Raw genomic sequence first — 12,249 nt, 5'->3', positions numbered from 1 at the left:
TGTGTGTGTCTGTGTGTGTGTCTGTGTCTGTGTCACAGGAAGTCGCTCTCCGGCAGGGACCCTTCTACCTGCAAGGGCAGCAGCTGAGCCCCAAAGGTTAAAGAGCAGACAAAGGTCCCCCGTATAGCCTCCAGCAGGCGATAGGGGGCAAGTGGTGTTAGTGGTAGCGAGTTGCAACACACACACACACAACAACAACAACCGCCATTCGCCACTAAGTGGCGGTGACATCACCACGACGCTTGTGCCAGGCCATGTGCACCTTGAGGCTACCACGTGAAGTGTCGAACGCCCGCTGGCAGGTCACGGGGCAGACCCAGCAGGTGCCACGGGTCGACTGACTGAGATGACTGAGACGACTGGCTTATGCACCACCTGTGCCCCCTACTGTGCCAACTTGCTGTGCTTTAGCCACCCGGCGCTCCGCTCGTTGTTGTGAGCGTCGCTCCTCCGCCCTCCGTTATTGTTGGAGGGCGACTGCCTCCAACTGACCAGTAGCGTCCTTCATGAGCCTCCTCCACAGAGGCCGATCTTGATACCGCTGGTACCAGTCATCGGCAAGTCCACTCAGCTCCACGTCCTCTTGTACCACATCACTCCATCTCTTCTCTAGCCCGTGCCGCGCCCGTTTAGCCCCCTCGAACCGGCCGAACAAAAGCTGTTTAGGCATGCGGTGGCTGGGCATGCGGGCTACATGACCCAGCCAACGCAGCCTTGCCTGCCGGAGGAGCTCACTGATGGGACTTTGCCCAGATCTTTCAAGGACTTGTGAGCTCCTCACACAATCCAGCCTGGTTAAACCCAAGATGGATCGTAGGCAGGCCAGCCTAAATGTTTCCAACCGGCGAAGACGCTCCACTAGGGGGGTCCACGTTTCGCAAGCGTAGAGAAGGGAGGGAATGACCGTGGCCGAGAAGACCTGAAGCTTCGTGCGGAGCGACAGACCAGGTAGCTTCCACACAGCGTTACGCAACCGATGAAAAGATATTGCCGCTCGACTGATTCGGAGTGAGACCTCTGCTGATAAACTGGAGCCGGTCATGAGCACACTGCCCAGGTATGGGAAACTCTCTACTCTCTCCACAACTGCCCCATCACCGATTGGGAGTTGTGGGGGCGGAGTGCCCGATGGTACAAAATACCCAGGCAGGTGCTTAGTTTTGGTGGGGCTGATGGTAAGGCCCCACCTCTTAGTGGCACACTCCAGTCTCAGCAGCAGCGTCTCCAACTCCTCTTCTGAATGAGCAGCTATTACCAAATCATCGGCATACATAGGGAGCCATCCCTTGATCGCACCCGGGCGTCGATCAGCCTCCCATTATATCTGTACCAAATGGTAATTCCCCCGGTACAGCTATTGAAGGCTTCACGAACCACGCAGTCGAAATAGATGTTAAATAATGTGGGAGCCAGAGGACATCCCTGTCGCACCCCAAGGTGTACAGGGAAAGGCTCCGACTCCCGGCCACGTAGTTTTACCCGGGCCCGCTCACCATCATGAAGGTCCTTAATGATCGTGAGCAGAGGGTCAGGGACTCCGAAAGCACGAAGAACAACCCAGAGCCCAGTCCTACTGATGGTATCATAGGCCTTGACCAGGTCAATAAAGCAGAGATGTAGGTCTTTTTGGAATTCCCTACACCTCTGCTGTAGCAGACGGACAGAAAATATGGCATCTGTGCAGGACCGCCCTTTCCTGAAACCACATTGGGGCTCCGCAAGCCTCTCCTCAGCATGCCTAGCAAGGCGATGTTGAATAATCCTTGCCAGGACCTTACCCGGCACACTGAGGAGTGAGATGCCCCTGTAGTTGTTACAGTCGGTACGGTCCCCCTTCTTAAAGAGGGGGACCACCAGGGCATCCTTCCAGTCCTGCGGAACCCGTCCAGTGGTCCAGACTGTTGTTATGATGTCATATAGGGCAGTCTGTGCACAAACGCCACCCTCCCTCAGCATTTCGCCTGGGAGATCATCTCTGCCCGGTGCCTTCCCTGGTCTCAGACTCCGGATTGCCCTCAGTACTTCCTCAACAGCCGGTGCCTCAGCCAGCCACTCACAGGGGGTGACCTCTTCCAATATTTGAGGCACCGCAGCCTCAGCAGGGTTATCCCCACTTTGTGCCATGATGTTTTCCTGGCTGAGAGATTTTCCCTCCCCCAGGACCTCACAGAAATGCTCAGCAAATCTGCAAACCTGTTCCTGGGGGTCGGAGATTGGATCACCGTTTTTTCCTCTAATGATGGTAATAGGTGTGGCGCTACAGGTTACTTTTTTGATGGAGTTAAATAGTGATTTGTGATCGCGGGCTACTGAGGCAGACTCCATCTCCTCAGCAACCCGCGACCACCACCCATCCTTACAGCGCCTCACGGCTCTCCGAACCTCCGAGCGAAGACTGCGGTAAACCTCCTCATTCTCTGACGTGGGATGCTGTAGGCGATGAGAGTGGGCCTGTCGCTTTTTCTCAATTAACCTGAACACCTCCTCCGTCAGCCAGGGTTCCCGGGGAGGTCTGGACCGCGTACCCAAAGCAGCCATTGCAGCTGCATGAGTCACAGTCTTAAACCTCGCCCATTTACCCTCGACATCAGGTGGAGTGGGGGACGATGCCAACCCCAGCTGCAAGCGATGATGAAATTCTCGCTTGCAACTTTCATCAGCTAACTTAGACCAGGCCACTTTTGGTTGGAATGGGATCCTGGGTGTACACCCACCACCGGAGTGGAAGAATGGCAGGCGCATCTTACAGATGACTAGTCGATGGTCAGAGGGCAGATCAGCTCCACGGTAGGTCCTGGTGTCAAGGACATGGGCTCGCATCCGCTGGTCCGTCACTACGTAGTCCAGCAGATGTTCTTGCTTGGACCCGGCATGCATCCATGATGTTGTGTGGATGCGCCGATGCCGGAAGAGCGTGTTGGTAATTACACAAAAATCTAGCAGCCTCCTACCGTTATTATTGAGCTGATCTGGCCCATGCCTTCCAATCACTCCAGACCAGGTGCCAGCATCATGACCAACTCGGGCATTGAAGTCACCCAACAAGATGACTCTGTCCCGAGTGGCCACTTTAGCCAGCACCTGTGACAGGAGGTCATAGAAAGCGTCCGACTCATCGGCTTTGCCTGCATCCCTCCACGGATGTTCGTCTTCGGTGGGGGCATAAGTAACCACGACCACCACTCCTCGCCTCTGGTTGATGGAAAGGCGAGCCCAAAGTATCCTGGGGCTTACAGCTTCCCACACCTCACCGCCACGCTCCCACGCCCCCTTCATTCTTTTGTTCAGAAGAAGAGCCACACCCTGTTGTTTGGCAGTCTCCTGCCCCGAGTAGAGGACTGTCCACCCCTCATGGTGGCAGGAGCCAGAACCGGTCCACCGGACCTCCTGAATGCCACAGAGATCCAGGCGGTACCGGTCCAGCTCCCGACAGAGGAGTGGCAGCCTCTCCTCCGCAGTGAGCGTTCGAACATTCCACGTGGCCATCCGCAATGGTTTTTCGTTGTTTCTGGAGGAGCCCCGAGGGTTAAAATTCAATCTCCTGGCTCCGCCAAATGGGGTTTGGCCAGGAGACGTCATTAAAGCCTGACCCCCCGGGGCCTCCGGCACAAGCTTATTAATTACAGGTTTATGTTTAATTCGTAGTTTAGTGGTGGTTAATTGAAGGTGGAGGGGTTACCAGCCCCTCGCACCCGTCCAGAGCCCCCGTTTAGCCACTGTGGTGGTCACAGACGCCATGAGGGGAGAGGCCAATGGGCATTGGCCCTCCCCCCACAGCACTGCCCACGACACACACGCACACAGACACACACACAGTCACATAGACACACAGACACACACAGACACACATCCTGTTACAGACTGTTGGGGCTAGAAAGCAGCGCCTATTTAGTGAGTGGCTGAGTGAGTAGCTGAGTAAATGGCTGAGTGAGTGGCTGAGTGAGTTGGTGGCTGAGTGAGTGGCTGAGTGAGTGAGTGGCTGGGTGAGTGAGTGTTTGAGTGAGTGTGTGAGTAAGTGAGTGTCTGAGTGAGTGAGTGGCTGAGTGAGTGGGTGAGTGGCTGAGTGAGTGTCTTAGTGAGTGTCTGAGTGAGTGTATGAGTGAATCAGTGGCTGAGTGAGTGGCTGAGTGAGTCGGTGGCTGAGTGAGTGTCTGAGTGAGCGAATGAGTGGCTGACTGAGTGTCTGAGTGAGTGAGTGTCTGAGTGAGTGAGTGAGTGTCTGAGTGAGTGGGTGAGTGGCTGAGTGAGTGAATGGCTGGGTGAGTGAATGGCTGGGTGAGTGAGTGTCTGAGTGTGTGAGTGAGTGAGTGAGTGTCTGAGTGACTGAGTGTCTGAGTAAGTGAGTGAGTGGCTGAGTGAGTAACTGAGTGAGTGGCTGAGTGAGTGACTGAGTGAGTGAGTGGCTGAGTGAGTGACTGAGTTTTTGAGTGAGTGAGTGGCTGAGTAAGTGACTGAGTTTCTGAGTGAGTGAGTGGCTGAGTGAGTGAGTGAGTGTCTGAGTGAGTGAGGGTCTAAGTGAGTAAGTAGCTGACTGAGTGGCTGAGTGAGTGAGTGTCTGAGTGAGTGAGTGTCTGAGTGAGTGAGTGAGTAAGTGGCTGAGTAAGTGGCTGAGTGAGTGAATGGCTGGGTGAGTGAATGGCTGGGTGAGTGAGTGTCTTGAGTGTGTGAGTGAGTGAGTGAGTGTCTGAGTGACTGAGTGTTTGAGTAACTGAGTGAGTGGCTGAGTGAGTAACTGAGTGAGTGGCTGAGTGAGTAACTGAGTGAGTGGCTGAGTGAGTGGCTGAGTGAGTGGCTGAGTGAGTGACTGAGTTTTTGAGTGAGTGAGTGGCTGAGTAAGTGACTGAGTTTCTGAGTGAGTGAGTGTCTGAGTGAGTGAGGGTCTAAGTGAGTAAGTAGCTGACTGAGTGGCTGAGTGAGTGAGTGTCTGAGTGAGTGAGTGAGTGTCTGAGTGACTGAGTGAGTGAGTGGCTGAGTGAGTGGCTGAGTGAGTGAATGGCTGGGTGAGTGAATGGCTGGGTGAGTGAGTGGCTGAGTGAGTGACTGAGTGTCTGAGTGAGTGTCTGAGTAACTGAGTGAGTGTCTGAGTGAGTGGCTGAGTGAGTGGCTGAGTGAGTGGCTGAGTGAGTGGCTGAGTGGCTGAGTGAGTGACTGAGTGTCTGAGTGAGTGAGTGTCTGAGTGAGTGAGTGAGTGAGTGGCTGAGTAAGTGGCTGAGTGAGTGAATGGCTGGGTGAGTGAATGGCTGGGTGAGTGAGTGTCTGAGTGTGTGAGTGAGTGAGTGAGTGTCTGAGTGACTGAGTGTTTGAGTAACTGAGTGAGTGGCTGAGTGAGTAACTGAGTGAGTGGCTGAGTGAGTGGCTGAGTGAGTGGCTGAGTGAGTGACTGAGTTTTTGAGTGAGTGAGTGGCTGAGTAAGTGACTGAGTTTCTGAGTGAGTGAGTGTTTGAGTGAGTGAGGGTCTAAGTGAGTAAGTAGCTGACTGAGTGGCTGAGTGAGTGAGTGTCTGAGTGAGTGAGTGAGTGTCTGAGTGACTGAGTGAGTGAGTGGCTGAGTGAGTGAATGGCTGGGTGAGTGAATGGCTGGGTGAGTGAGTGGCTGAGTGAGTGACTGAGTGTCTGAGTGAGTGTCTGAGTAACTGAGTGAGTGTCTGAGTGAGTGGCTGAGTGAGTGGCTGAGTGAGTGGCTGAGTGAGTGGCTGAGTGAGTGACTGAGTGGCTGAGTGAGTGACTGAGTGTCTGAGTGAGTGAGTGGCTGAGTGAGTGACTGAGTGTCTGAGTGAGTGAGTGTCTGAGTGAGTGAGGGTCTAAGTGAGTAAGTAGCTGACTGAGTGGCTGAGTGAGTGAGTGTCTGAGTGAGTGAGTGAGTGTCTGAGTGACTGAGTGAGTGAGTGGCTGAGTGAGTGGCTGAGTGAGTGAATGGCTGGGTGAGTGAATGGCTGGGCGAGTGAGTGGCTGAGTGAGTGACTGAGTGTCTGAGTGAGTGAGTGACTGAGTGCATGAGTGAGTGGCTGAGTGAGTGAATGAGTGACTGAGTGAGTGACTGAGTGAGTGGCTGAGTGAGTGCCTGAGTGCGTGATCTCTGCCACATGCACAGAGGTGGTGCTGGAGGTGCAGAGGGAAGGTCGCCAGCCTCCACTGCGCCCTTCTCTTGACCCCGTCGTGTCTGGCGCTGACCCTCTGCCTGAGCTCGCTCGCCTCGCCGCTCGCTGCTGGGACGAGAAGCCGGAGCTGCGGCCGGACTTCAGTGCCATCCGCCAGGCCATGCACAGACTCAACAGGCGCGTGCAGTCAACCAGCCACTCACTCACTCAGTCACTCAGCCACTCAGCCACTCACCCAGCCACTTACTCACTCAGTCACTCAGCCACTCAGTCACTCAGCCACTCACTCACACAGCCACTCACCCAGCCACTCACTCACTCAGTCACTCACTCAGCCACTCAGTCACTCAGCCACTCAGCCACTCACTCACTCAGCCACTCACTCAGTCACTCACTCAGCCACTCACTCACACAGCCACTCACTCAGCCACTCACTCACCCACTCAGCCACTCACTCACCCACTCAGGCACTCAGTCACTCAGTCACTCAGTCACTCACTCAGTCAGCCACCCAGTCACTCACTCACTCACTCACTCACACAGCCACTCACCCACTCAGCCACTCACTCAGCCAATCAGTCACTCAGCCACTCAGTCACTCACACAGCCACTCACTTAGACACTCACTCAGCCACTCACTCACCCAGACACTCACTCACTCAGCCACTCACTCACTCACCCAGACACTCACTCACTCACCCACTAACTCACCCACTAACTCACCCATCTCTCACCACCACAGCGGGCAGGCCTCCAACCTGCTTGACCAGCTGCTGTGCCGCATGACTCAGTACACCACCACTCACTCACTCACTCACTAACTCACTCACTAACTCACTCACTAACTCACTAACTAACCCACTAACTCACTCACTAACTCACCATCTCTCTCACCCACCCACTAACTCACTCACTCACTAATTCATCCACTCACTCACCCACTTACTCACTCACTCACTCACTAACTCACTCACTCACTAACTCACTCACTAACTCACTCACTCACCCACTCACTCACCCACTCACTCACCCACTAACTCACTCACTATCTCACTTACTAACTCCCTCACCCACTAACTCACCCACTCACTCACCCACTAACTCACCCATATCTCACCACCACAGCGGACAGACCTCTAACTTGCTTGACCAGCTGCTGTGCCGCATGACTCAGTACACCGCCACTCACTCACTCACTCACTCACTAACTCACTCACTTATTAACTCACTAACTCACTCACCAACTCACTCACCAACTCACTCACCCACTCACTCACTAACTCACTCACTCACCCACTCACCCACTCACTCACTCACTAACTCACCCACTCACCCACTCACTCACTCACTCACTAACTCACCCACTAACTCACCCACTAACTCACTCACCCACTAACTCACTCACTAACTCACTCACTCACTAACTCACCCACTAACTCACCCACTAACTCACTCACCCACTAACTCACTCACTCACTCACTAACTCACCCACTCACCCACTCACTCACTCACTAACTCACCCACTAACTCACCCACTAACTCACTCACCCACTAACTCACTCACTCACTAACTCACCCACTAACTCACCCACTAACTCACTCACCCACTAACTCACTCACTAACTCACTCACTCACTATCTCACTCACTAACTCACTCACCCACTAACTCACTCACCCACTAACTCACCCACTAACTCACCCACTAACTCACCCATCTCTCACCACCACAGCGGACAGACCTCCAACCTGCTTGACCAGCTGCTGTGCCGCATGACTCAGTACACCGCCACTCTTGAGCAGCTGGTGGAGGAGCGCACAGCGGACTACCTGGAAGAACGGGCCCGGGCCGAGAACATCGTCTACCAGATCCTGCCCCGGTGGGCCGCGTCACTACGTAGTGTATAGTGTAGTGTAGTGGGTAGTGTAGTGTATAGTGTAGTGTATAGTGTAGTGTAGTGTATAGTGTAGAGGGTAGTGTAGTGGTTAGTGTAGTGTAGTGGGTAGTGTAGTGTGTAGTGTAGTGTGTAGTGTAGTGGGTAGTGTAGTGGGTAGTGTAGTGGGTAGTGTAGTGTATAGTGTAGTATATAGTGTAGTGTGTAGTGTAGTGTATAGTGTAGTGTAGTGGGGTGTGTAGTGTAGTGTAGTGGGTAGTGTAGTGTAGTGGGTAGTGTAGTGTAGTGTGTAGTGTAGTGTGTAGTGTAATGGGTAATGTAGTGGGTAGTGTAGTGTAGTGTGTAGTGTAGTGTGTAGTGGGTAGTGTAGTGGGTAGTATGTAGTATGTAGTGTAGTGGGTAGTGTAGTGGGTAGTGTAGTGGGTAGTGTAGTGGGTAGTGTAGTATATAGTGTAGTGTATAGTGTAGTGTATAGTGTACTGTGTAGTGTAGTGTAGTGTGTAGTGTAGTGTATAGTGTAGTGTAGTGGGTAGTATAATGTAGTGTATAGTGTAATGTATAGTGCAGTGTGTAGTGTATAGTGTAGTGTATAGTGTAGTGTGTAATGTAGTGTATAGTGTAGTGTGTAGTGTATAGTGTAGTGTATAGTGTAGTGTATAGGGTAGTGTAGTGGATAGTGTAGTGAATAGTGTAGTGTGTAGTGTAGTGTATAGTAGTGTAGTGTATAGTAGTGTAGTGTATAGTGTAGTGTGTAGTGTAGTGTATAGTGTCGTGTATAGTGTAGTGTGTAGTAGTGTAGTGTATAGTAGTGTAGTGTATAGTAGTGTAGTGAATAGTGTTGCGTGTAGTGTAGTGTATAGTGTAGTGTATAGTGTAGTGTGTAGTGTAGTGTATAGTGTAGTGTGTATCTGTGTGTAGTGTAGTATGTGTAGTGTATAGTGTAGTGTGTATCTGTGTGTAGTGTAGTTTATCGTGTGTAGTGTAGTGTATAGTGTAGTGTGTATCTGTGTGTAGTGTAGTGTATAGTGTGTAGTGTAGTGTATAGTGTGGTTTGTTGAGTGTAGTGTAGTGTGTAGTTTAATGTATGTCTGTGTATGTTGTGCCATAGAGTTGCGTTGAGTTGAGTTGCATTGAGTTGAGTTGCATTAAGTTCCATAGAGCTGAATTGCGTTGCATTCATTTGCAGTGAGTTGCATTGAGTTGCATTGCAGTGAGTTGCAGTGAGTTGCATTGAGTTGCGTGTCGTTGCAGCACTGTGGCTGAGCAGCTGAAGAGGGGACAGAGCGTGGTGGCGGAGGCGTTCCACTCCGTCTCAGTCTACCTGAGCGACATCGTCGGCTTCACAGCTCTGTCTGCTGAGAGCACTCCCATGCAGGTGCCTTGAGACACACAGACACACAGACACACGCACAAACACACAGACACACAGACACACACACAGACACACATACACACACACACAGACACACAGACAGACACACAGACACACACACACACAGACACACAGACACACACACAGACACACACACAGACACACACACAGACACACACACAGACACACACACAGACACACACACACAGACACACAGACACACAGACACACAGACACACAGACACACAGACACACACACAGACACACACACAGACATACAGAAACACACACAGAGACACACACACAGAGACACACACACACAGACACACACACACAGACACACACAGACACACACACACACATAACAACAACAACAACCACCATTCGCCACTAAGTGGCGGTGACGTCACCACGACGCTTGTGCCAGGCCAAGTGCACCTTGAGGCCACGTGAAGTGTCGAACGCCCGCTGGCAGGAGGTCACGGGGCAGACCCAACAGGTGCCACGGGCCGACTGACCGAGATTACCGAGATGAATGGCTGATGCACCACCTGTGCCCCCTACTGTGCCAACTTGTTTGTTCTTGTGTGCAGGTAGTGGCTCTGCTGAACGAGCTCTACTCATGTTTCGACGAAGTCATTGACAGCTTCGATGTCTACAAGGTAGTGGCTGCTGTCTGTGTGTGTGTGTCTGTGTGTCTGTGTGTGTCTGTGTGTCTGTCTGTGTGTGTGTCTGTCTGTGTGTGTGTCTGTGTGTGTCTGTGTGTATCTGTCTGTGTGTCTGTGACTGTGTGTCTCTGTGTGACTGTGTGTGTCTGTGTGTGTCTGTGTGTATCTGTCTGTGTGTGTGTGTCTGTGTGTATTTGTCTGTGTGTGTGTGTGTCTGTGTGTGTCTCTGTGTGACTGTGTGTGACTGTGTGTGTCTCTGTCTGTGTGTGTTTGTGTGTGTGTCTGTGACTGTGTGTGTCTCTGTGTGACTGTGTGTGTCTCTGTGTGTATTTGTGTGTGTCTGTGTGTGTGTGTCTGTGTGTGTCTGTGTGTATGTGTGTGTGTCTGTGTATGTCTGTGTGTGTGTGTCTGTGTGTGTCTGTGTGTGTCTGTGTGTGTATGTGTCTGTGTATGTGTCTGTGTGTGTATCTGTGTGTGTGTCTGTGTGTGTGTGTCTGTGTGTGTCTGTGTGTGTGTCTGTGTGTGTCTGTCTGCGTGTGTATGTGTCTGTGTGTGTGTCTGTGTGTGTGTCTGTGTGTGTGGGTCTGTGTGGGTCTGTGTGTGTGTCTGTGTGGCTGTGTGAGTGTGTCTGTGTGTTTGAGTCTCTGTGGGTCTCTGTGGGTCTCTGTGGGTCTCGTGGGTCTCTGTGGGTCTCTGTGAGTCTCTGGGTCTCTGTGGGTCTCTGTGGGTGTCTCTGTGGGTCTATGTGAGTGTGGGTCTCTGTGGGTCTATGTGGGTTTGTATGGGTCTCAAGGCACCTCTGTGGTTGCTGCTACCTGTAGGTGGAGACTATTGGCGACGCCTACATGCTGGCATCAGGTCTGCTGGCACCTGACGATACCAGCAGGAGTCCCAGCACAAGTAGAAGCACAAGTAGCAGCACAAGCAGCACAAGCAGCAGCAGCAGCAGCAGCCAGAGTCAGCACCAGCAGCACTGCTCGCTCGCCAGAGCAGCCTTGGCACTCCAGGCCAGAGTGAGGGTGTTGGGGATTCCACACCGGCCTGGGCAGAGACTCCAACTGCGGGCAGGAATACACACAGGTAGGGAGGGTGGGTGGGTGTGGGGGTGGGTGGAGGGATGGGGGTGTGGGTGGGTGGGTGAGTGGGTGTGTGTGTGTGTGTGTGTGTGGGTGTGTGTGTGTGGGGGGTTGTGGCTGGGTGTGTGTGGGTGTGTGTGTGTGTGGGTGTGTGTGTGTATGTGGGGTTGTGGCTGGGTGTGTGTGGGTGTGTGTGTGTGTGAGTGTGTGGGTGTGTGTGTGTGTGGATGTGTGTGGGTGTGTGTGTGTGGGTGTGGGTGTGTGTGTGGGTGTGTGGGTGTGTGTGTTGGTGTGTGTGTGGGTGTGAGTGTGGGTGGGGGGGTGATGGTGATGATGATGATTGTGGTGATGGTGGTGGTGATGGCGGTGGTGGTGGTGATGATGGTGATGATGATGGTCATGGTGGTGATGATGATGGTGGTGATGGTGGTGATGATGATGGTGATGATGATGGTGGTGATGGTGGTGATGGTGGTGGTGGTGATGATGATGGTGGTGATGATGTTGATGATGATGTTGATAGTGGTGTTGATGGTGTTGCAGGCCCCGTGTGTGCAGGAGTGGTTGGTCTCAAGATGCCGCGCTACTGCCTGTTCGGTAACACGGTGAACATCGCCGCTCGAATGGAGTCACATGGAGAAGGTGAGAGAGTGGAACACTCACTCAGTCACTCACTCAGTCACTCACTCAGTCACTCACCCAGTCACTCAGCCACTCACTCAGTCACTCAGTCACTCAATCAGTCACTCACTCAGTCACTCACTCAGTCACTCACTCACTCAGTCACTCACTCAGTCACTCACTCAGTCACTCACTCAGTCACTCACTCACTCACTCACTCAGTCACTCACTCACTCACTCAGTCAGTCAGTCACTCACTCACTCAGTCACTCACTCACTCACTCAGTCACTCACTCAGTCACTCAGTCATTCACTCAGTCACTCACTCAGTCACTCACTGACTCAGTCACTCACTCACTCAGTCGCTCACTCACTCAGTCACTCACTCACTCAGTCACTCACTCACTCAGTCAGTCACTCACTCACTCAGTCACTCACTCAGTCAGTCACTCAGTCACTCACTCAGTCACTCACTCACTCAGTCACTCACTCACTCACTCACTCAGTCACTCACTCACTCA

The 12,249-nt window shown here is 52.6% G+C and overlaps 1 protein-coding gene across 1 annotated transcript in view; it reads left to right on the top strand.

Moving 5' to 3' along the window:
- LOC144738072 (atrial natriuretic peptide receptor 1-like) overlaps positions 1 to 12,249 on the top strand; it is a 78,729-nt gene that overhangs the window by 40,865 nt on the left and 25,615 nt on the right. The window contains exons 10-16 of the mRNA XM_078620982.1: positions 39 to 96; positions 6,091 to 6,274; positions 7,830 to 7,976; positions 9,243 to 9,366; positions 9,957 to 10,025; positions 10,853 to 11,111; positions 11,651 to 11,749. Of these exons, the coding sequence (XP_078477108.1) occupies positions 39 to 96; positions 6,091 to 6,274; positions 7,830 to 7,976; positions 9,243 to 9,366; positions 9,957 to 10,025; positions 10,853 to 11,111; positions 11,651 to 11,749 (940 nt within the window). The remainder of the gene's footprint in view (positions 1 to 38; positions 97 to 6,090; positions 6,275 to 7,829; positions 7,977 to 9,242; positions 9,367 to 9,956; positions 10,026 to 10,852; positions 11,112 to 11,650; positions 11,750 to 12,249) is intronic.

This window comes from Lampetra planeri, chromosome 77, assembly GCF_965212315.1.
Source record: "Lampetra planeri chromosome 77, kcLamPlan1.2.h2, whole genome shotgun sequence".
NCBI classification, from domain to species: Eukaryota; Metazoa; Chordata; class Hyperoartia; order Petromyzontiformes; family Petromyzontidae; genus Lampetra; species Lampetra planeri.
This window is presented reverse-complemented; position numbering and strand designations above follow the sequence as displayed.